This window comes from Nothobranchius furzeri, chromosome 4 (assembly GCF_043380555.1).
Source record: "Nothobranchius furzeri strain GRZ-AD chromosome 4, NfurGRZ-RIMD1, whole genome shotgun sequence".
NCBI lineage: Eukaryota > Metazoa > Chordata > Actinopteri > Cyprinodontiformes > Nothobranchiidae > Nothobranchius > Nothobranchius furzeri.
In genome coordinates this window covers 59,105,558-59,128,384 of record NC_091744.1, presented here as the reverse complement: position 1 = coordinate 59,128,384, position 22,827 = coordinate 59,105,558, and the positions used below count along the sequence as shown (strand labels likewise).

The window sequence follows — 22,827 nt, the reverse complement described above, 5'->3', positions numbered from 1 at the left end:
TATACTTGGGCTCTGGGAAGTTGGAGGAAATTGGAGGATGGCTTCAAGAAGAAAGGATGTTCTGTTCAGGTAAGAGTGGAAGAACTGAGGAAAACCCCTCTCACTTGGAAACCGGTGCTTAAAATTAACATCAGATTTGAATCTAACTGTTTTGATGAGATCCTTAAGAGCAAGTTTTAGTAAAAATTTTGGAAATGGAAAAATGCACCAAATCAAAACATCATTAGTCTTTACATTCATCAACAAAGCATCACTAGACTTGGTGAAAAAAAATACTTTCACCTGGTTTCTCTATTCAGCAGCACGTTCATAATGAAGATGATTTACAACAGGAATCAGAGACTGTTGCTACAGAGAAAGTTTCAGTTTGATTTAGTTCATGACTGTCCTGATTTCTGATGAAGAAACATTGTATTTGTGAATTTGAAGTTATTTCCAGGCTTCTCAAGACGCACCATAAATAACAATGTCTCGAAACATTTAACACATGTCCTCATTTTTTGCGTTCTCCATTTTTTATGTTGTGTTGAGTGATCTCTTATGGTTTATCCAAATCAGATTATTGATGCAAACTTCAGATTTTCTGACAGTAATTTCTAGTGTTTGTATCCATCCATCCATTTTAATGCACCTTTCCAGGGTCGGGTCACGGGGGCAGCAGCCCAAGTAGGGAGGCCCAGACTTCCTTCTCCCCAGCCACTTGGGCCAGCTCCAGGAGGCATCCTAACCAGATGCCTGAGCCACCTCAACTGACTCCTCTCGATGATGAAGAGCAAAGGATCTACTCTGAGCCCCTTCCGGTTGACAAAGCTTCTCACCCTAACTCTAAGGGAAAGCCTTGTCACTTTGCAAAGAAAACTCATTTCAGCCACTTTTATAGTTTGGGTTCCAGAACAAAGACAGCACGAACAACACTGTGACATATAAGGACAATTAAACCATTATTTTGTACAGAGGTTCTTTGGGCATTGCTAATTTGCAAACCTTATCCTTGGCTGGAATTTTAGAGACCATCAAAAAAAAAGAGCCTTTTTCACCACACACACACACACACACACACACACACACACACACACACACACACACGCACGCACGCACGCACACACACACACACACACACACACAAAAGATCCTTAGGCCACAAAAACGGATCCCCTCAATACCTTGACTGCACCTAGAAATCCTGTTCATTAAAGTTATGAACAGAATCAGTGACATAGGGCAGCCCTGACGGAGTCCATCTCTCACTGGGAATAACATGATGGTAATCTGGTGGTTCTGATTTATTCATTTCAATTCAATTCAAAAATACTTTATTACTCCCAGGGGGAGACTGATTCAAGACCATTTTTTGATATTGGGGGCTTGATATAGTTTCAAGCATTTTTATTTAGATACATGTCATACACAGAGGCAAGTTGATGTGCTTTTCAAGTGCAAGAGAAAAAAATCTGTAAAATCACAAAACTGTAGATTTTACAATGACATATATTGCATAAATAATATTTAAAAGACAATGCAAGCTTAAAAGGCAAGTATTTACAGCACAGAAGATGCAGCATAAGAAGAGATAACACAATGCAGATAAATAGATCAAAGTTTTCAATTTTTATCAAAAAGTCAAGAGTTGAAGACAAAAAGAAGAGGATTCCTTTTGTGTGCAGCATAGTAGTAAAAAGTAGGTTCTCCCCTGGTTGGTTATGACTCTGGGCTACTGCTTCTTATGGATCCCAGGGCCCTGCTGTGTGTGTGTTTAAATTATTTCCAAATGAACTCAACAGTACAAACCAATCAAGTCAATCAAGTTGACATGAAACCCAAAATGCAGGTTTTCATTCAACACTGTGAAAATAGGATTTCATCCAGTAGGGGTCGCTGCAGCCCCACTTGCTTTGCAGTAACCGCTGTTCCTGCACCTACCAACAGGGGTCGCTGCTTCCCAGCAGCTCGTTATCTCATCGGCAGACTGGTGGTAGAAGGCAGCGTCAACTGGCGGAGTGGACTCGCTCAGTTTAACTAGTAATCTTCTCCGCTATGGTCTTGACCAAATCATCGACAGAGCGTCCCATTTCCCACAGGGAGACAAACTTTGACGGCTAAAAACAAACCATGGTTCCGGGCGCAGTTAGCCCGCTGTTATAGGCGACACTGCGGAGGAGAAAGTAACGAGCACACAGAAAAGCCACAAAGAAGAAGCAGATTACGTTTTTTCACACTCTGGAAGGAAAGACGGCGGCATCCGGCCTGAAAAGAAGCTCCGAGGTCGGGGACCTCGGTCGGAGCGGAGTTAGTCGCTTCTGGTATGGGTCCTCATTATTTCCAGTTAATTTCTGTGAATTTAGCACAAGTTGGAGGCACTCTCCAATGCGGACATACTTCCTTTAGCCTGCGTTGACGATAGAGAAATGTTGACTTCACTGACTCGTTTTGAATGTAGGATTTCTGAGCTGTGTAGCGTGTCTTCCGTCTAAAACTACAGCGATGTTCATGGTTGGAGATTTCTGTCCTGGAGAGTTCATAGGTAAACATTAGTGTCAGCTTTGTTGTTTTCACACCACTGAGAGCTGAACAAACAGTCGGCGAGGGCGGCTGTCATTGAGCTGTTCGAGGCTTGATTGTAAAAGAGATCTGGCTGTGGCTGCTCCGCGTGTATCATCTTGCATTGCAGAAACCAAAACATTCAGTGACCCACATTTCTGAGAAGTTCCACCTTTTGGGTCCATGATGTCCATGATACTTGGACGACTGTCAGAGCTCACCTGCAGATTCAATCCGCCTGAGCTGCTGTATGAAGGCCCGGACAGGAAGGAGCCTGCAGGGGAACACTTTGGGGGAAGACTCCTATTATTTCTATCAATCTAATCATCTTGCTGTGAATTCCTGCACTCAGGCTTCCCTCGTGGAGGGAGCAAACCTGAATAATCAGCAGCATCTTTGAAAAAAGGACATTGCTGAGGACAAAACTCATGGAAATATACCCAAAAGCTTTATTGTTACATATGTATTCATATATAATCAATCATATGAGTCTGCTGGCTAAACAGTACTAGGCAAAAGTATTCCTTTTATTTTCGTCCTTTTTCCCGAATAACCAGTTTTTAAATAATCTGTGCTTATAAATTTTTAAGACTTTCTGAACGTCTTTCAAATGCTTTCTTTTCATCTACAATACAGTTGATCTCCTTAAAAGTTTAGTAAAAGTGGCCGAGAACTTGTATAGTACCGTATATTAGAAAGCATTAATAACCCTTCTATAATTTTGTAGTTGTAGGTGAAGTGAACTCAGCACCACTTCTAAAGCAGCATACCATCTGTGTTTCAAACATCTAACACTTAGTTTGACTTTACTGGGTCATTAAAGTCAAACTAAGTCAGTTTAATTAGTTATTTTTGCAACGTTTCCATCAAAAGCGGATTTGTAGAAGTTTTTCCAGTTTTTGTTTCACTCTGAATCACATGAATCATCTGCACTGATCAGCCGTGACATTAGCTAGTTTGCAACATTCTCCTGGAAAAACCTGATTCTAGAAAGAAGGTTTCTTTGATGCTTTGAGACTAGTTTCAACAGCAAAAATCACAATCACAGTCTTAAAAATGATCCAAATTACACAAAAAGAGTATTTCCTTTGGCCTCTGAACTCATCAGACACCTACATGAGACCTTCTGTCCCTTGGCATCACTAGGTCAGGGGGGTGAACAACTACAGTTCTCAAGGGCTACCAAGCTGCAGGTTTTTTGTTACCTGCTTCAGCACACCTGGACCATATGATCAAATTGCCTGTGGAGTTCAGCACGGCTTGTTAATTACACTTTCATTCTAATTAGGGATGCACCGATCAGGTTTTTTGCTGCAGATCACCGATACCGGTATCAAAGAATGCTGATCACCGATACCGATCATGTGGATTGGCCAGATATTTTCTACAACATTATAATGAGTGCTACAAACTACATAATCTGGCAATAAAGGAAATGTAACCTAATCTAAAATGGTCTGTATTAAGGTTGTCACGGTGTGAAAATTTAACCTCACAGTTATTGTGACCAAAATTACCACGGTTTCCGGTATTATCGTGGTATTTTTTTAACGTGCTACATTTTCACACAATTAAATAAACCCTGTATGTCAGGAAATATTGTCCTCAGTTTGTGTCTAAATTTTGCCTTAAATGTGTTATTTTGTAATTATGTTGTTTATTTGTTTACATTTTTTCCCTTTAGTCTTTAAAATACCAACATTTGCCCATAACTTCTTATTTTTTGTCTGTTTGATGTCATCATATTAAAAATATTAGATCAGATGATACTCAGTACTCAAGTAGCCTTCTAATCAGATACTTTTTTACCCTTACTTGAATATTAAACCCTATATCAGGAAAATATTGTCCTCGGTTTGTGTCCTTCCAGTGAGATTTGCAGATTAAGGGAAAATGTCATCAGGCAATAATCATTGTTAAATTCATAATTATTCTCGGAGAGAGACCAACTCTTATCTGCCCCTGGGAGCCCCGTAATGCATAGCGTCATTTCAACATGGGGGTGTCGGCGACACGGTTTATATGCAGGTAGCGGCGCTGCGGCTGCTTTATATAGCGACTCGTTGCATTCTCCCTCAACCCAAATCCTCGGATCACCCATTTTAGCTAAAACGCTAACGTTAGCTTGCCTTGCGTTGACTGCAGAGTTGTGGGTGATGGTCACGCAGATGTGTCATGAGATTTGAAGTGTTGCTGCCTTTCACAGACACTTTTTCTGCACGTGCTGCAAACAGGATAGCTGTCCGTCTTCTATAAACTCCCTCGGCATTCTTCAAATATCCAAAAAATGCCCGTACTTCCCACTTTGTCTTCTTTGAGGGATAATAAATGTCCTCCTGAGCGCTGCCGTCTCCTCCTTTGACCATTATTTCAGCTTTAGCTTCAAGAAAGTTTTGGTTGTAGACAACAAAGTGCGCATGTGCCGCCGGCAACTTCAGCAGATGATACGGTGGCTGGTAAGGGTCACCGCGCCTACACCGCAGCCACGGTAAACCCACCGAGATAATATGTTTTTTTAAAAACAAGACGGTTATTATTATTGTCAACTTTTTTTTTACTGGGGTTTACCGCTACACCAGTTACCGTGACAACCCTACCTGATCGGTCTGCTTTGATTTATTTTGAAAACTCCGATCAAAACCGATAGGGACGCTATCGGCCGATTGGGATCGAATGCCGATCCATCGGTGCATCCCTAATTCTAATCAGGTGTGTCGGAGCCAGAGAGTAGCTAAACTATGCAGGATGTTTGCTCTGGACTGGAGCTGGCGATCCCTGTCGTAAATAGTTTTGTTTGGTCTGTAATTTAATTGTTTTGATTTCTAAGCCCCCTGTAATTAGGTCATAATGTTATGGGCACTCTTTCAGTTGTAAGCATGTGGTGCACATTACTATGGTGTATAACGTGATTATAAACATCTGAATTATCCAGAGCTATTGATGTAAACCACACTTTTTAGCCATTCTGCGATAAGAGCAAATATGAATGCAGAAGCCCTAAAATACACAGCAACAGTTTTGGCTCAGTGGTTCAGTTAGTGTTAAGCCCTGGATTGTACAACCTTAAAAAAACAAATCTCTGGCATTTTGTTCCTCTGCTGTACTTAAAAGGGCAATTAAGCAAACTGCTCATAAGGGTTTATTTTCTACCTTACATGACTATTAGATGCTGAGCATCCACACAAGGTGTTAATAGGTGAGCACCTTTTCTACGAGCGTCCACGTTGAGCTCTCAGACTGGGTCGGAGGGTGAGGAAGGGTCGGAGTGTGTTGTTTTGACGTGGGGTCGTTCCCTTGGTGAAGGCCTTGGGGATGGCGGTGGCAGGGTAACCTGACCTGCTGTGAGACAGCTGTAGCCAGTAGCCACGCTGTGCTGACCCCCCTCCCCAGTCCCACTGTGGATCAGATGATGGTCCAGTATGTGAGCGGCTGTATGTGGTGTGTGAGAGCACACACGACTGGACTTGGCTGAAACAGTACTTTTTTCATATTTGGCATAGTCTCAGATGTTAACCTGAGCTGATTCTGTTTACACAGATGGTTCTTGGAGACTTCCTTGTTGGGACAGCGCTCTCCGTTACATCAGTGATAAAAGTTTAAAGGTGATGGGCAAAGTTACTGTAAAAAGTGAGTAAGGGTTCTGTTAGTGAGGTCATGTTGAAGCTGCAGGCCGGGACAGCTGGCTGAAGGTTAACGCGTCGCTGCTGTCAGAGGGGCAGCTGCTATGTCGCACCACTCCCGTCTATAGATAGCAGCCATGAACACAAACTCTTCCTCCTTTAAACCGGCATGCAGCTCATGCATGTGCCCCCACAGGACAGTTTGGCAGCTCCACTCCCTGATTCTTTTGTCTCCCATCTAATTCAAGCATCTGAAGATGCTTCTGATCCCCATCCAGTCCGGAGCCAGAACTTGTTAAGCTCCCACAGAAATAACGTGCCGGGAAAGTCTGTGTTAATTACAGAAACAGCTGAGAAAAATGGCTTTGTGGATGGTTTATCAACATTTGCTGGGCTTTTATTTTGAAACATGCAGACGCACACATTTACTGGAGCCAGTGTTACCAGCTGCGCATACCCAAGATGCACCATGTCTGGCAATGACCACATTCTCTTCAGATTAATAAATAACTCATAGATCAAAGTGTGCTGTTTAGTTATTTGGTTGAATTCATGGCTCCTTCCATAAGTAATCCAGTATTAACTCAAAGCATTTGTATTATTCCAGATGGTTACAGTGAATCACTATTTAACTTTGAATGAGGATTGTTGGTCGGTTGCGTTTACCACATTTTGCAGCCAACAAGTTTGCATCAACGATACGATCTTTACCAGAGAAGGATGATGGTTAATTCTTCTTTTGTCAAACGAAACAGTTTGAATTTATTTGGAAGTTTGACACAGCGTTTGAGTAGAGAGGTGGAATTATCACTATAATACACATTTATTTGTTATTAATTGAAAATCAGCAGCCAAAACCACAATAATGATCAGTTTTTAGAAGTGTGCGGCAGCAAACCAGCTTGGCTTATGTGTTATTAATACATCTGCTTTCATGGTTTTTAAATATCTAGTTAAATTTTGCAGATGAAGTCAAAAGAATCTGGTTTTATTTAAATGCATTCTTGATTGTGTTTCCAGTTTGATGTGAGCACGATAAACTGATAACTCCCTCCTGCCAGCTGGCCTCAGCTGCATCAGAAAGCTACTGGCCTCTTGTTTCCCTTTAATAGCCAGAGTGAGAAGAGGCTAATTGTGTCTCCCTTTGATGCTAATGTTCAGCTCATAAATGGATGACAGGTGATTCAGATGAAACGAGTCCATGACATGTGATTATCTCCATAATGGGGCAAATAGAAGCTGTAATAATCATCATACTCATAATAAACATCTCTGAATGTGTTTAGATTTACTGTACTGAACTAGTTAGCGTACAGCGCTACATAAAAAGTGAAAACTAATCATAAATGAGAATAAAATCTACGCAAGATGAAAAAAATATGCAAATTACATAAATTAAATGCAGTTGAATACAATTTTCAATAAAGCAGTAAATGTTAAACTAGAGACAAATTAAGTGTTGAGTAGGGGTGCACCCCTAGTTAACGTTAAATCAAATCATTGCTGTAGAATTATTTTTTTTGGACAATTGTGTTAAAAAGGGTACAGAGGTTTTGTTTTCCAAAAAAAAAAGAAAAAGAAAAGAAAGTCTGAAGGAACAAATGTGATTTTGTAGCTCAAACAGCATTGGTAAATATATTTATATCTGAGAACATTGCCTCATGTCCAGTTGAAAATAGTATTGTTTCATGAGTATTCATATTGGTTTTCTCAATAAAAGGAAATTGAAACATTGACGTGATCTGCTTTTAGTTGATCGATTGCTACACCTTTAAGACAAAATCAGTATTGGCAAAAATCAGTATTGGCAAGTCAGAATTGGTGATCGGCCAAAAACTGCAATTGGTGCACTCCTAGTGTTTAGTGCTGCAATTTAGTTATAATATTACAGTCTTGGGGTCTCATTTATCAAACATTGCGTAGAATCCTTACTAAAACCATACTTAAGCTCAGCAAAAAAATGGACTTACGCCAAGCAGGTTTGTGATCTATCAAACATGGAGTACGCACGGCTGCACGCAATCTCCACTTCATAAATCGGAGACTAACTAGAATGTTTCTCAGCTGCATTTTAGTCACATCTCACCCTCACCACGCCCACTTTCTGCCATAAATGGTCGATGCAAAGTGTCTTGTGGACCTCATGCACATACATAAGCCGGCTTGTTGCAGCATTTCGATCACGACCGCAGATCAAGGAAGCGCTATTTCACGAGCAGAAATTGAGGTACTTGTGGATGAGGTGGAGAAATGAAAGGAAGTGCTTTTGCAAAACAAATAAGAGAGAATCCATGGAGTGGCACAGCGTTGCTGAAGCCCTCAATGCTGAGTTCTTCAGAGAGATCTGTGGCGGATATAAAAATAAAAGATCCGATCAGGATTCGATTCCCAGACTCCCAGGTGAAAGTCACGTGCGCTAACCAGTTAGCCAAACGGAGATCTCCCTTGTCCAAGTAGCCAGGGCGCATGATCAATCGGGTCACAGTGACAGGACACACACTGTCACAGACGCATGACATCCTGTCTCAATCTGTTCCCCTGCTGATTTTCTGCATTCCGTATTCTGCGCTTCAGGCTGTGTGCGTGTGTGTGTGTGTGTGTGTGTGTGTGGGTCTTGTTCTGTGTGAAAACGAAGCAGTACAAGTGATAATGCTGCAGGATTTCATAATTGTATCCTTCTCAGCAGCAGCACTGCAGGTGCTCTCCATGGCCAACATGTGCGTAAGCCAGGTCCTTAGTCAACTTAAAGTTGCGCACATTTTTCCGCTAAGTTTTCTTTCATAAATCCCAAAGTTTGAGTGGAAAGTTGCTTACGCAGTTTTCCAACCCCTTTTTGTGCGTAAGCAAGCTTGATAAATGAGGCCCCTGCTTCTTTTAAATATCATACATTTTAGCATCCAGAAAAAAATCCAGCTGTTAAACATGGATGTTTTTCTACAGGATTTAAAATAAAGTTTACAGTGAGTTACAGTAAGTTTTCTTCCTGTTTGCACCATTTTATGTAAATAATCTTAATAATAGACTGACTGTGATGTTTTGTTTAGCTGTTTTCATCACGGCTGTTGTTGTTGGTCGGCGTCGTATCAGCCTTTGATACGTAACATGGAGGTACTTCCTCCTGGACGCTCACTCATATAGGAGCGTACAAAACAATATCAGCTGCAGTAATAAAAGGGCCAGTCATTTCTCTGGCTAATCACTTTAGCTTACAGTCATGAGGCGCCAGTTGAAAAGCTCTGGGAAAACAATTCAAGAACCAGTCGAGTAAAACCATTTATCAAGCTGGTATCAGCCACCTTTTTGTTACACTTTAACAAATCAGATGTTCTTTTCTCCACACAGTAAAATGACCAGTAGCATCCTGCAGTACAACTCCTGATCATTTACAGTTTGACTGGACTCATGGGGACCAGACCTGTGATTTAACCCTCCCACTGCCTTTATGGGTGACCCCGCAAGGAAAGTGTACCATTGAGCAGGGTTGATGGTTTATCCGTTGAGGTCCACGTGGCAGGGGTGAGGCGGTGCTCACTCCTCACCCCTGCCACGTGGACCCAAGGGATGAACCATCAACCCTGCACAATGGTACACTTTCCTCGCGGGGTCACACCCATTAGGACAGTGGGAGGCTTAAGCTACTGTAACCAGGTAAATCAAGCCTGCTTGGTGTCACTCTTGGATCCACGTAAACATCAGCACTGACCCGTCTGACGGCACCAGTCAGCCTTGTGAAACAGGTGACGTGTGTGAGTGGTGTGATAACAGGTTCGGGCTGAAAACAGCTGAAAGATGAGGCAAATTGACCCACTTTGTGCTGCTCCAGCAGGTTTCCAGCTACTCCGGTGAGTGACGGGTGCATGCTCGCCTGAGCACCACGCTGCTGAGCTCAGAACTACACTGCACTACACCCCCCCCCCCACTTCATTTTGGGGGAGGGGGGAAAAGGACCTCCTCTTACTCTGCACAATGCATCTTTTATGTAAGACCTCATAATGGAGCCAGCTCCCTCACTCATGTCCTCATTGTCTCAGTCAAGTTTAGAAAAGGCTGCTCTTTAGAAATCCGTGGCTGAGCTCAGCTGTGAATCATGCCCACTGTCCTGTTTTTATCTAAATCTGTGAGAAGAAGATGTGGGTATTTTCTGAGGTTCCCCTGTCCTCCTGCAGGTTTACCGTGTCCTACAGAGGTCAGACGGCTGTTGTGACCTTTCGTTTTCTGTTTTTGCTGCTTTGCCAAGACAGCAGTGTTGTTATGTGTGCTGCAGAAATGTGACGATTGCACAGACTGCAAGGCTTTTAGTAGCTCTGTGTTGATTGTAAGCACAGCAGGAGGATGACAGAGTCCACTCAGGACATATGGGTGTTGTCTCAACAGTGCATCATCCCCTTCTCCTTGCTTCTCTCTTCCTGCAAGGAATCAGATGTTTATAAAAGTTACAGAAGATGTCTTGGCACTTTTGTGATAAAACCAAGGAGCCAGTCACGGTGGATCTTTGTGTGGGGGTGTTTGCCCCCAGGATACAAGATGAAGGGAATTGGAAAGTCGGTGAGCAGCACGCAGTCTCCTGCAGTGCTCTGCATTTTTCAACATGGAAGAAGCTGTGAGGGTCTCCATGGCAACAAATCATGAACCGACTTGGAGCTCAGGCCCTTTTGACAACCCCCCCCCCCCCCCCCCTCCTCCTTAGGATCTGGAGCTCAGACCTTGAACCAGCCTATTTACAAGAGCAGGGATGAAGCTCAGAACAGCGATCATGTCCAAAGCTCCAAATTCAATCCCAGAACTGGAATGTTGGCCAGTGGGGCTGGGAGCACAGGAAACGCTTCTTCTATTGATGCTATTATTCTTTCTGTGAAGATGATTTTTCTAGGTTTTAGTCCAGTTATTTATGAGATGTGCACTACTTTTTGAATGAGTATTTATTTCTTGCTGTGACACTGAATCAGTATTTCCAACAATCATGAAAATGTGGATGTGTTTTACTTTTTTCCTGAAAACTACATAAAATTCAAAAGCATGCTTGAGTAACTAAAACAACAAAATGTTCAAGAATGTTCCATCATTAAACCAATTTATTGAAATTTACCAGCCAAAATAACTCAAGAACCACTGGAAGATTTAAAAGCAATCATTAGGTTTTACTATCCTAGAAATCTAGACAAAGTGTAGCAGCAGCAAAAGATTTTGCTCTGGAGCTTTGCCAAGTCACGCTCCATTGCAGCCTCAGCAGGTATGCCATTGGCCTGAAGAATTTTAGGTCTAGCTAATCGCAGCACTCTACATTTGTTGGGCGGGCTAAGCACAGTGCATGGAGCCCCCTCCTCGTGCTCAAGCCAGATCTCATTCAGCGCCACAAGGTTGTCCGTCACTTTACTCCTCCCCTTGAAGATAGTTGCGTATGTGCCCCAGAGATCAGGAGAAGCGGGAAGTTTTACAATTGGTAAACTTTCAGAGCTGAATTTGTTTTTTTTTAGGTGAGCCATCTCACATACCTCCCCCAGGTTGTCCAGTTTGACGTAAGTCTCCATCTTCCCAATTCCAGTCTCTGAAAAGGACAGCGATAGCATTTGGAGCTTTTCTATTAGCAGTAATGAGCTTAACAGACACCAAGACTAATTGTTCTGACTGTCCTGCAGCATCTGAGAGGAGGCGTTAGACCAAACACCATCCTAACTAAAGTCTTGTGACCATCAACTAATGATTAACTTTCTTCAAAATTCAGGTTCAACATAGCCTAGAGAACTAGACCAGTCGTAGCAGCAGTAGCAGAATATTTGCTCTGCAGGTCTGTCTAGCCACGATCCATATTAGCATATTAGCCTCAATGGGTCTACAGTTGGCTTAGACAGTCAGGCCAATTACAGTGCTCAATGTCTGTAGCGAGGCATAGGCGGAGTTAGCACCAGAGCTGTGAGTGAGAAAAACTACAAAGATGGCTTCAGCTCAAGAATGGCACTCATTTGAAACGGCTTGGCATCAACTTTGGATTGTTTTAACTTTTCTTTGAGACATGAGCAGACAGAGGTACATAAGTCATTTGTTTTGAAAAAGGGTGTATTTGCTTCTTCTTCGATGGTGTGTGGCGAATTGCCCCAGTGACTAATTTCCATAGCGATGACTATGCAAGGTTGTTTGTTGCTCTGATTGGTCCTAGCGCTGTCCAACTGCGCTCAGAGACAGTTTGAAAAACAACTGTAGATTCCTGTCCGTGACTGAGCTCTGTCTATGGGTCGTGGCGTGACCATATATTTACATATATGTTTAGGATGGCTTGCCAGACTAAGGATTTGCATCAGGAGTCAGCCCAGTTGAACATGGCTATAGCCGTCAATTTCAGGTATGCTGGACTAGCGTGTGCTACTAGATGAGGGTCATTCACAACAGGTACAAACTCGGTTCATGCAATATTCAAAATCCAAAAGAGTCGTCTTAATTTCTCAGCTTCAGATTTTATTTTAAATCTGACATCAGTGGGTGACATGCATTTTTATTTGCCCAACATTTTTTTTTATGTATTCTGTCTCTGGTTTACTCTGATTATTGGACTGCAGCAGGAGAGTTGGTGCATCTCTGGGGTGACGACAGACTGCACGCTCATTCTGAAGCTGACGAGTCATGAAACTGAACTGGCTGATTTGTACTTGTTACGACAGCTGAGTCATTGTTTGTTCTCTCTCTTGTCTCATGGAAAATTAGACTGATTATGTTTTCTGATTGAGAATAACTTGGGTAGGAAAAAAACCCAATGAAAATTAGATCATTTTTTTGTGACGTAAACTTCTAAAACCCAACCCAGCAGTTATGCCAAATATGAAATCTATACATTTTCTTTAGTCCTAAAAACTGGAGCTGTGAATGTTTTCAGCCGCGATGTGGAGATTAGTGTTTAGTTTTGGCCCGTCCTCATTTGCTTTGGCTCTGAGCCCAGCTCAGTGCACTGCTGTGTGCAGAGAAAGAGAACAGACGCTCTGCCCTAAAAACCCTCACTACACACTTAGTAAAACTTTAAAAAACAGCTGGAAAATTCAACTAGAGCAGTTCTGTTGGCTGTTTATGTGAAACCTAAATTTCACAGTTAGATTTTTGCTTTTTCTTCTTCTGACCAATTTTAATTAGGCCCGAGCAGCGAAAGCGCTGCGAAGGCCTCTTGTTTTTGCTCTGTTTCTTCTTTCTTCTTTCTTTTTATTTATCATTCTTAGCCCACTTTGAACGGCTTTTTGGGGACCTTATCATACCCCAAAACTCACAATATTTTGCAGACTTGTCAGGCCTGTTGAAAAATTTGATATTTCAAAGGTTCCGAAAAAATCGCAAAGAAAATGACTGAACAGCGCCCCCTAGAAAGTGAAAAAAAAACCCTCTCCATAAAGCTTAGTTTATTGTACAGTTATGAAATTTGGTACACTTGTAGTACTCAACAGTCCGCACAGAAAAGTCTCTTGCAAGCATGATCAATATCAAACAGGAAGTCGGCCATTTTTGGTTGAAATGGCGATTTTTGGCCGTTTGTGCCGTTTTTAGGGTCCGTTTCTGATTGGATTGCTCGATCATTTTTCGCACAATCATCTCAAAAATTGTGTAAAATTGCTCAGAACGGATGGGCGAACAAAATGAGACAAGGATTCTGACTTTTCGTATATGCTGAAGGGGCGGGGCCAGGCCTAGAAGTTTGACTACTCGCCAAAAAAATTTAAACTGCTATAACTTCATAATTGAAAGGAATAGAGTTACCAAACTTTCTGTGGTCATTCGTCATCCACCCACAAAGTAAAATGAATGGTCGGATGATAACAACACACAAGCCCCGCCCCCTCAGATCCAAAAAGGTCAAGTTTTACTGTGAAAGGTCCCAAATGGCCCCATTTCACTCAATCACCAGAAATTTGTAGCTGGTAACTCAAGACATGTGGGGTTGCTTAGCATCACTTTATGGGAGTTTTCGGCAGAGGGCAGGGCTGTGGCGGCGCGGCAAAGTCAGGCGTACCGCCGTGGCCTTACGTTTGCCTCCCATTTCGTCAATTCTAAAGATATCGTCACGAAACTTCTTGTGAGTGATCCTAGTCCGGCCCCCCAAAAGATCTGATGTGAACATCCGGTGGGCGTGGCCTATTTTATGAAATAGCGCCCCTTAGGACCATTAAAACTGCCAGCCCCAAGCCATGCTTTGACTGAGGATTACGAAATTTGGTACACTAATGTGGTGTCTCAGGACCTACAAAAAAGTCTCTTGGAGCCAAGTGCAAAGTCGCACAGGAAGTCGGCCATTTTGGTCCAAGTACGCGATTTAGTGGTTTTCACACACGTTGTTTGGAGAGTGATGCTCCGTCGCTCTTTTCTCCAATCGCCTTCAAACTTCTGCTATATACTCTTAAGACGTAGAGGAAAAAATTCAACCGTCGGATTTTAAATAAGTTTAAAGGTGTGGGCGTGGCTAAGCCTCAAACTTTGACGTGTCGCCACGCCACTCTTTTTTTCACAGCTCCCTATTGGACTCCTTTTACCCAATCACCAGGAATTTCTGGCAAATAGCAGCACACAAGTTGAGGTCACTTGGTCTCCAGTACTGGCAGGTTTTGAAAAAAGGCGGGGCTTTGGGAGCATGGCGAAATTCGCCATTACGCCATGGAAATACGTTTGCCTCTCATTTCTTCATTTATTTCGATATCACCTCGAAATTCGTTGTGAGTGATCCTAGTCTGACCACCAATAGAAATGGATAGCTGAAGTTTGTGGGCGTGGCCTACATTCTGAAATAGCGCCCCCTAGGACCATTTAAACTGTCAGCGCCAAGCCATGCTTTAACTGAGGATTACGAAATTTGGTACACTAATGTGGTGTCTCAGGACCTACAAAAAAGTCTCTTGGAGCCAAGTGGAAAGTCGCACAGGAAGTCGGCCATTTTGGTCCAAGTACTCGATTTAGTGGTTTTCGCACACGTTGTTTGGAGAGTGATGCTCCGTCGCCCTTTTCACCAATCGCCTTCAAACTTCTGCTTTGTACTCTTAAGACAAAGGGGAAAAAATTCAACCGTCGGATTTTAAATAAGTATAAATGTGTGGGCGTGGCTAAGCCTCAAACTTTGACCTTTCGCCAATACATTACTTGACTTAATAACTCCCATGTGCATTATCAGATCTACATCAAACTTTGTCTGTGTGATCACTGACCACATCTCAACACAATGACAATGTGGACAGCTGACATCACCTAAGCCCCGCCCCCTGAATACAGGAAGTCTATTGTTTTATGCTGAAATGCCCATATTCGTCCCCTCTAATTTAGTGAACATGACACTAAGGTCATACACTGACTTCATGACGTTGTAATGACCATTCAGATCTGATAGCTTTCCAGAAAGGGAGGGGCTTTGATGCCATGGTGAATGCTGGCGTGACGTCATGACCTTACATTTGACTGTAACTTCCACAAACGGCCTTCGATTTGCCCGAAACTGAACATGGCAATGAACAATCATGCCCTTTAGCCAAGGAGGCACAAACGGTTGGTGAATGTTATATAATGTCACCAAAGCTGACCTCAATGGGACTTTTCTGTAGTTGGTCACAGCGCCCCCTAGATAGTTATCCTTCGATAACTTTAAAAAACATGGTCAGAATAGCATTAAAGTTGGTCACTGTCATCACACCACAAGTGTGGTAAAGACAGAGGATTCCCTAGTGGTGAGACATAAAATATAATGGTGGGCTCAAAGGGGATGCTGAGTCAGGGTGAGGTGAGGCAGAGGTGAACGTTAGCAGTTTCTGGTGTCGGGGTGGTCGACGTTTCTGTTTCGCAGATGTAGCCTGGTGCCCCGGGCTGCTGGCCAGGCCGGAGCGGCGCGGAGCTGCGAGGGCTGAACGACGCTGCTTGCAGCTTTAATTTACTCTATTTAGCCTCTTAAGCTAATAATGCAGAAGAACAATCGGCATTTTATAAATGTGTCAGAGTGACAAGTAACTAACAAAGAGTCTTTTATTTACACACACACACACACTCAGATTACACGTCACATAAACAGTCTTTACTGTAAGTTACAAATCTGTTTGTGGAAAATTTCTTTTTGACCTCACTTGAGGGCTGGGCACTGCAGTAAATCGAAAATGTATCGTTATCGAAATTTCTGACTCTTATCAAGATAATTTTTCCCATCGCAATAAATTTGATAATAAAAAATGAAAAGATGTGTGTAGATTGGCAACATCCATGTCCCTTTAAGAAGATGCACCACCTTGAGTCATATAAAAATGTGACATCCCCATCTAGTGGAAAACTTTTGTTTCTGCGCATACCTTTAGTTATCGTCCATTTATCGTTATCGAGGTGAAATCCTCACTATATTGTGATAATGATTTTAGGCCATGTCGCCCAGCCCTACCTCACTTCCTTTCTTTCGTATTAATGAAGTGAGTTTGTTGCTTCTCGTGGCAAACTTCAGCTGTGAGGGTATTTAAATGCCAAAAAGCTGTCAAAAGACAGCCGTTGACAGACATGAACCCTGAGGGATTTTCCTTTGTGCAATTGTTTGTGCGTGTGTGTCTGGTCTTACTCATCAGCATCACACACACACATGTCTAGATCTGCAGAAGAGTATGGAGCTCCACATCAGATCTCACACAGAGACTTTCTATAATCTGGATAATCTGTGCTGATTTTAATCTTTTTTTTTCTCTCTTCACACTCACCATCTCTCCGTGTTTCGCTCGCCCTCGGACAGCTGCGTACAGTCTCTAGCTACCACTATCATCCCGTTGTCACGCGCTGCAGCAACGTGCGATTTCTACCAGCTGCAGCCCAGGCCCATCCTGCACCATTCAGATGCTAATCCCCTTGGTTTAGGATTTGCTTTTAAAGTCCGTAGTACCAGGAAATGCACTCTAAAATCTTCCGTAGGAATCGCTCACCAGCTCCAGGGAGGGCGACGGTGGCACAGGAGTTAAGTGCTCGCCTCGTAATCGGAAGGTAGCAGGTTCAAGCCCTGCTCAGTCTGTCGCTGTCGTCGTGTCCTTGGGCAAGACACTTAACCCACGTTGCCTGCTGGTGGTGGTCAGAGGGACTGGTGGCGCCAGTGCTCGGCAGCCTCGCTTCTGTCAGTGCGCCTCAGGGCAGCTGTGGCTACATTGTAGCTCATCCCCACCAGTGTGTGAATGTGTGTGTGAATGGGTGAACGACTGATTGTGTTGTAAAGCACCTTGGGGGGTTCCAGGACTCTAGAAGGCGCTATATCAAATACAGGCCATTTACCATTTACCATTTAGCTCCAGGGAGGAATGTAAAGTGATGTCTGGATGAGCTGAGTCATGATTAACATCTGAAAGTTGATACTTTTTATTGTTCCGTCTGTCAGATCACTGATGATCTAACCATCTAAGTACTCGTGGTGTGGGATGTGAAACATGGCGGCAGGTGAAAGTGGTTTTTATTCAGTCAGACATCAATAGAACAGACCATGAGTCAGTTCCTCTGGAGCTAACCCAAGCCGTTTTCTTCTCTTATGTATGACATTTATTTATTTGTTTATTTTTATCATCCTCAGGCCTCCCCGTCCCGGCAGCTCCATGGAGAAGATGAAGAGATTCAAGCGGCGTCTCACTCAGACTCTACGAGGCAGCCACACGATTGACGAGTCGCTGTCTGAGCTGGCCGAGCAGATAACCATAGAGGAGAATGGCCTGAAGGACAGTGGTGAGGTTTATTAGCTGCTTCTGAATGCTGAAGTGTACAATGTGACTCTGTTGTGGCTGTTTATTACTCCTGATTTGAGTCGCTGTCATTCAAGATAGAAAATACTTTTTTTTTTTTTTTACTTTTTCTGAGAACAAAAATCTGAATAATTGATGACAAGTCAAGGATGATTAAATAAATTCTGTTTGATTCAACTAGACCAAATGATTATCTAATGAAATGCACAGCTGAAACATGAGGTGGGGTCAAGATGCTCGATTAAATAAAACTTTTTAATCACAATTGTTTTGCATAAAAACAAAAACACATTGACAGGGCGCCACTGCTGCAAGGCCTCGCCGCTGCCGCAGGGCGCCGCTGCTACAAAGCGCTGCTGCTACAAAGTACTGCTGCTAGCCACAATATCATGACGCACGGATGCTGCCCTGGGAATTTCACCAACAACACCTGTGGATAAAAAAAATAATCAACATCTGGTTTGCGAGAAGCATGTCACATCAGATGTCTACAATGAAAAATTCAGGATCATTTAGGGCTGCACAATATATCGAAAAATTATCGTCATCGCGATAACAGGACGTGCGATAGGCCCATCGCAAGGATGTCAAAAACGGCGATAAATGTTTGGTTCAACATTTCCATCCGTGTCATACATCAACTTTTTGTAAACCAGCTCTGGTTTTTACGCGGAAGTATTATTTGACCAATCAAATGTAGCCCTTCTGATATGCGGCCAATCAGATGGGTCCATTCACGTAATACGCCCGCCCCCTACGTAGACCCTTAGGATGGGTGGAACTAGGGCTGCAACAAACGATTATTTGGATAATTGATTAATCGGATGGGGTCTCGACACGATTAATCGATTAATCGGATTACATGGGGAAATTTTTAAAAACTGCTAGGGAAACGTTATTTCTCTCCTTCCTTCACTTTATTTAACACAACATTATTAGAAAACAGTTCAATAGCAGAAAAACAACATGCCATCACCTAAATTGTCTTATAAGGTGTATAGACAGAGACCCTAAGCTACATCTATCTGTGACCTAAAATGCTTGGTCCAAGTTAAACAGCTTAAGGGCAATTCTCATCTGTTTTGTTTGATCTCATCTGTTGACATTTATTTTAAATGTAATTAAACATAGGCTGTGAATTAATCAAAATTGATCACTATTTCCAAAAATGACTGAAAAAATACCAAATAAAACAAAAGTAAATGAATGCCATCCTCCTTGCGATGATGCCCTGGGCAACTGCCATAAAGTCACATCAAGAAATGCTGCTGATCATTCCAATGATCCCAAATAGACTCACATTAGGCCACATGAAAGCAACTGAACCCAAAAATATATTAACCAGTATATAACTGCACTCTCACACAACACGCCTGCAGCAACAGTTAGGACTCCTCCCTCCCTTTTAAAAGCGTTTTTGCTTCTGAGGACATTGTGGTTGTAAAACCACATGCTAGTAGTCTGGCCCCGGTGTGATCAACCAGTTTCTGTGGGAATGTGACGGCGGAACCAGGGCCAGATTAACACTTTGTTGTACCCTGGGCAACAATATTCAAGGGCTCCATCATCACGACCCAAGGATCACCATAATGTGGTCACATACAGAATATTTTACTGTAATATGCAGTAAATATACTCAATACTTGAATGCCTGACAACACTTAACCCGCCCAGAGTAACCTTTGACCCACCTCGTGTGGACTGGCCAATGAGGAGAGGGTCTTAACTTGAGGCCCTCTCTTCACTGGTCAGTCTGCATGAGACTGACTCAACTGACGTTCAGTCGTAGGCAGCGAAGCGTCTCTGTGCAGTGTAAAAGCCCGGGTGGACAGTTTGTTTAATGTAGGGTGACCATATTTCCATTTCCAAACAAGAGGACAGGTCATATGTGCCTATGACGTCACACTATGGCAACGCCACACAAACCATGTTGGGACCCATTTTTTGTAAGAACTAAATTAATATCAGATTCTGCCAATTAAAGGGCTCTAAAACAATTCATATGTAAATATTTTGCATATTTAATGCAAAATCTAATTTTTCTGCTTTAGTGCTGCAACAAGGTTTTATTAATAATAAATTATTATACCTTTTGTTTTACTACAGCATCGGTAAGCTTCCTGTGCACAGATTATTAAGGATGCTTGTTTCAGCTGTGAGATTAGACGATAGGATCAATGAAAAAATAAGTTGTCACACACTCCATGGAAACTTTCAGAGAATCCACAAATAGTGGCTTTCAAATGGTTTTGTTACTTTTTGCAAGTTTATAAAAGAAGCAGATGAGACAGCATGTCTGATAATTTAGTTTTTCATCTGATAATATTAGAACATGTCAGTAATGTCTGAGGGGCTTTTATAAACACCATATAACTAACACTACTGGAGAGGGCATGAATTGGGGAGCCCAGTTATTGTGGGGGTGGTGGGGGGGGGGGCATTTTGCCTTGGCCCCCAAAATGTCTTGAAACGGCCCTGGGTGTGTGACTGAGTTTTGAAGGTGATCTGAATTGTATCAGATGTATAAATATAACATGTGTATAACTTATTGTTTTTTACTGGTAAAAACGTGTAGTGGAGATAAATCTACCTACATTTGACTTTTCAACACTTTGTTTCGTTTTCTTGTTTTTATTTAACTATTTTCCTGTCCTGTCTGTCTCTCATCTTCCTGCATCTCCTCTTAATTCTTCAGAAAATCTGTTGCCTGGATTCTTACCTTTTCACCTCATCAGTTACTTTTGAGCAGATCAAAGAGATCTCCTGACCAAAAAGCGCAGAGCGCGTTTTCGATGCTGCGTGAGGTGACATCACCACAGCACAGGTGATGAGCTCCGCAGTAGCGAGCTTCAGGCACAAATAAGACAGAAAATAGAGAACATGTGCGGACATGAACGATCGTGTGCTAATTATAGTTTTTTGGTTGCGCCACTTTGAGAATGGACCGTGCGCTGGAAGCAGCTGCCTGGATCGCTGCGCAACAATGCGGAACCGGTTCGCAACAGCGCAAGTCTGCCGGCTCTCCCTCGCGCTGATCTGCGGCTCTCCCTCGCGCTGATCTGCCGGTACCGGCTCTCCCTCACGCTGATCTGCGGCTCTCCCTCGCGCTGATCTGCCGGCTCTCCCTCGCACTGATCTGCGGCTCTCCCTCGCGCTGATCTGCGGCTCTCCCTTGCGCTGATCTGCCGGCTCTCCCTCGCGCTGATCTGACTTGCTCTGGTCTGCGCGCAATGGCGGGCGGGAAGGGGGGGCGCTTTTGTAAGAGTTGTGCGACACAACAAATCGATGACGCAATTCGTTGCCAACGCTTTTAGTAATCGATTTTCATCGAATTTATCGATTCGTTGTTGCAGCCCTAGGTGGAACGCAATACCCGAACTGAGTTAGCGGCGCCGTTACCTTGTTCGTCATGCTGGCTCAGATTAACGAACGCACTTTGTACTGAGGTTTCTGGAATCAGCGCTGCTTTCAAACGTGAATGTGAGTCCGCTCGGTGTCGTTAATCATTTTTACAGGGCTGACTCCGACACGTGCCGGTGAACCAACCCACCTTCATGTCGCTAGTGTTTCACCGGGTGGTGATGTTAGCCCCAGGCTCCGGTTTGTTAGCTTGTTATCAGAATCGTAGTTGCAGTTTCATCATCTGAGCTGCTTTTTAAGATCTAGGTAAACTTGTTCAATTTGGGATTAAAACCAAACGTTTTCACATATTTTCCATGTAGTTTTTTGCCAGTTCCTCTTCTGAAAGGTAGACAATTGTTTTTCTCTTTCCCTCAGAAAATCTTAATTTTCTCCTAGTTTGGCCCGGCACAGTTCACTTCCCAATTACAGCAACAGCCTTATATCATAACCACATAAGTGGAGAAAATGCTCAGTAGCAATGAGAGAATTTGCTGTTGCATTTAAGTGATGTTAACTATTATTTAACATTTAAACTTATTTTCAGATTTTTTATTTAATCAAAAAAACCTGGTAAGGGATGTTTTTCTTTATTTGGAGCATCAGAAAAGTTTTATGGTGGTGGTGATGTTTTAAAGTCACTGAGAAACTGCATGCATGCAGGGGGTGCTGCTGCTGTTTGGATCCCTGGCTGTAATGCTCAGAACACACAAGCAGGGTCCGAAATTAAATTTTTTACTCACCGGCCAAGTTGGCCGGTAGATGATGAAAATCTACCGGCCAAGCATATTTTTAACGGCCAAAATTCTAAATGATTTAGATCTACCTAAAGCATGTTATTCTATATTATGTTGATTCCAAACAGAGTGACAAAATAATTAAAACATCAATTAATAAGAAAAACAACTCTTTTGTCATTTTTACTATTTATTTATTTTTAGAGATGTTTTTATGAACTCTTTCATTGAAATCTAGTCAGACTCCTTGTTTTCTCTGTCCATGTAGTCTGGCCTCCTGCCTCTGACACCGTCTTTGTGCCAAAGCATTACAGCCTCATTTGGGTCATAGTCCTTGATCTCTGGAGAACACAGCTGCACCATGAGAATATCTGAAAGTGTGTCAGGGCTAGGGTTGTCACGGTAACCGGTGTAGCGGTAAACCCCGGTAAAAAAGTTGACAATAATGATAACCGTCTTGTTTTAAAAAAAAAAAATATTATCTCGGTGGATTACCGTGGCTGCGGTGTAGGCGCGGTGACCCTTACCAGCCACCGTATCATCTGAAGTTGCCGGCGGCACATGCGCACTTTGTTGTTTACAACCAAAACGTTCTTTAAGCTAAAGCTGAAATAATGGCAGGAGGAGACGGCAGCACTTGGGACATTTATTATCCCTCAAAGAAGACAAAGTCGGAAGTACGGGCATTTTTTGGATATTTGAAGAATGCCGAGGGACAGTTGTCTGTGAAAGGCAGCAACGCTACGTGGCCATCATAATGTAGCCTGTCTCACGACTCCGCCATCTCCAGTTCGCCACTTTTCACAAAATCTTCTGGTTGCCACTGGTCCTGGT

The 22,827-nt window shown here is 42.8% G+C and overlaps 1 protein-coding gene across 1 annotated transcript in view; it reads left to right on the top strand.

Annotated features, from left to right (window-relative positions):
* Positions 1-2,090: 2,090 nt before the first annotated feature.
* The window catches only part of LOC107388451 (cyclin-dependent kinase 17), a 44,653-nt gene continuing 23,916 nt past the window's right edge, over positions 2,091-22,827 (top strand). The window contains exons 1-2 of the mRNA XM_015963991.3: positions 2,091-2,300; positions 17,692-17,840. Of these exons, the coding sequence (XP_015819477.1) occupies positions 17,714-17,840 (127 nt within the window). The 5' untranslated portion in view covers positions 2,091-2,300; positions 17,692-17,713. The remainder of the gene's footprint in view (positions 2,301-17,691; positions 17,841-22,827) is intronic.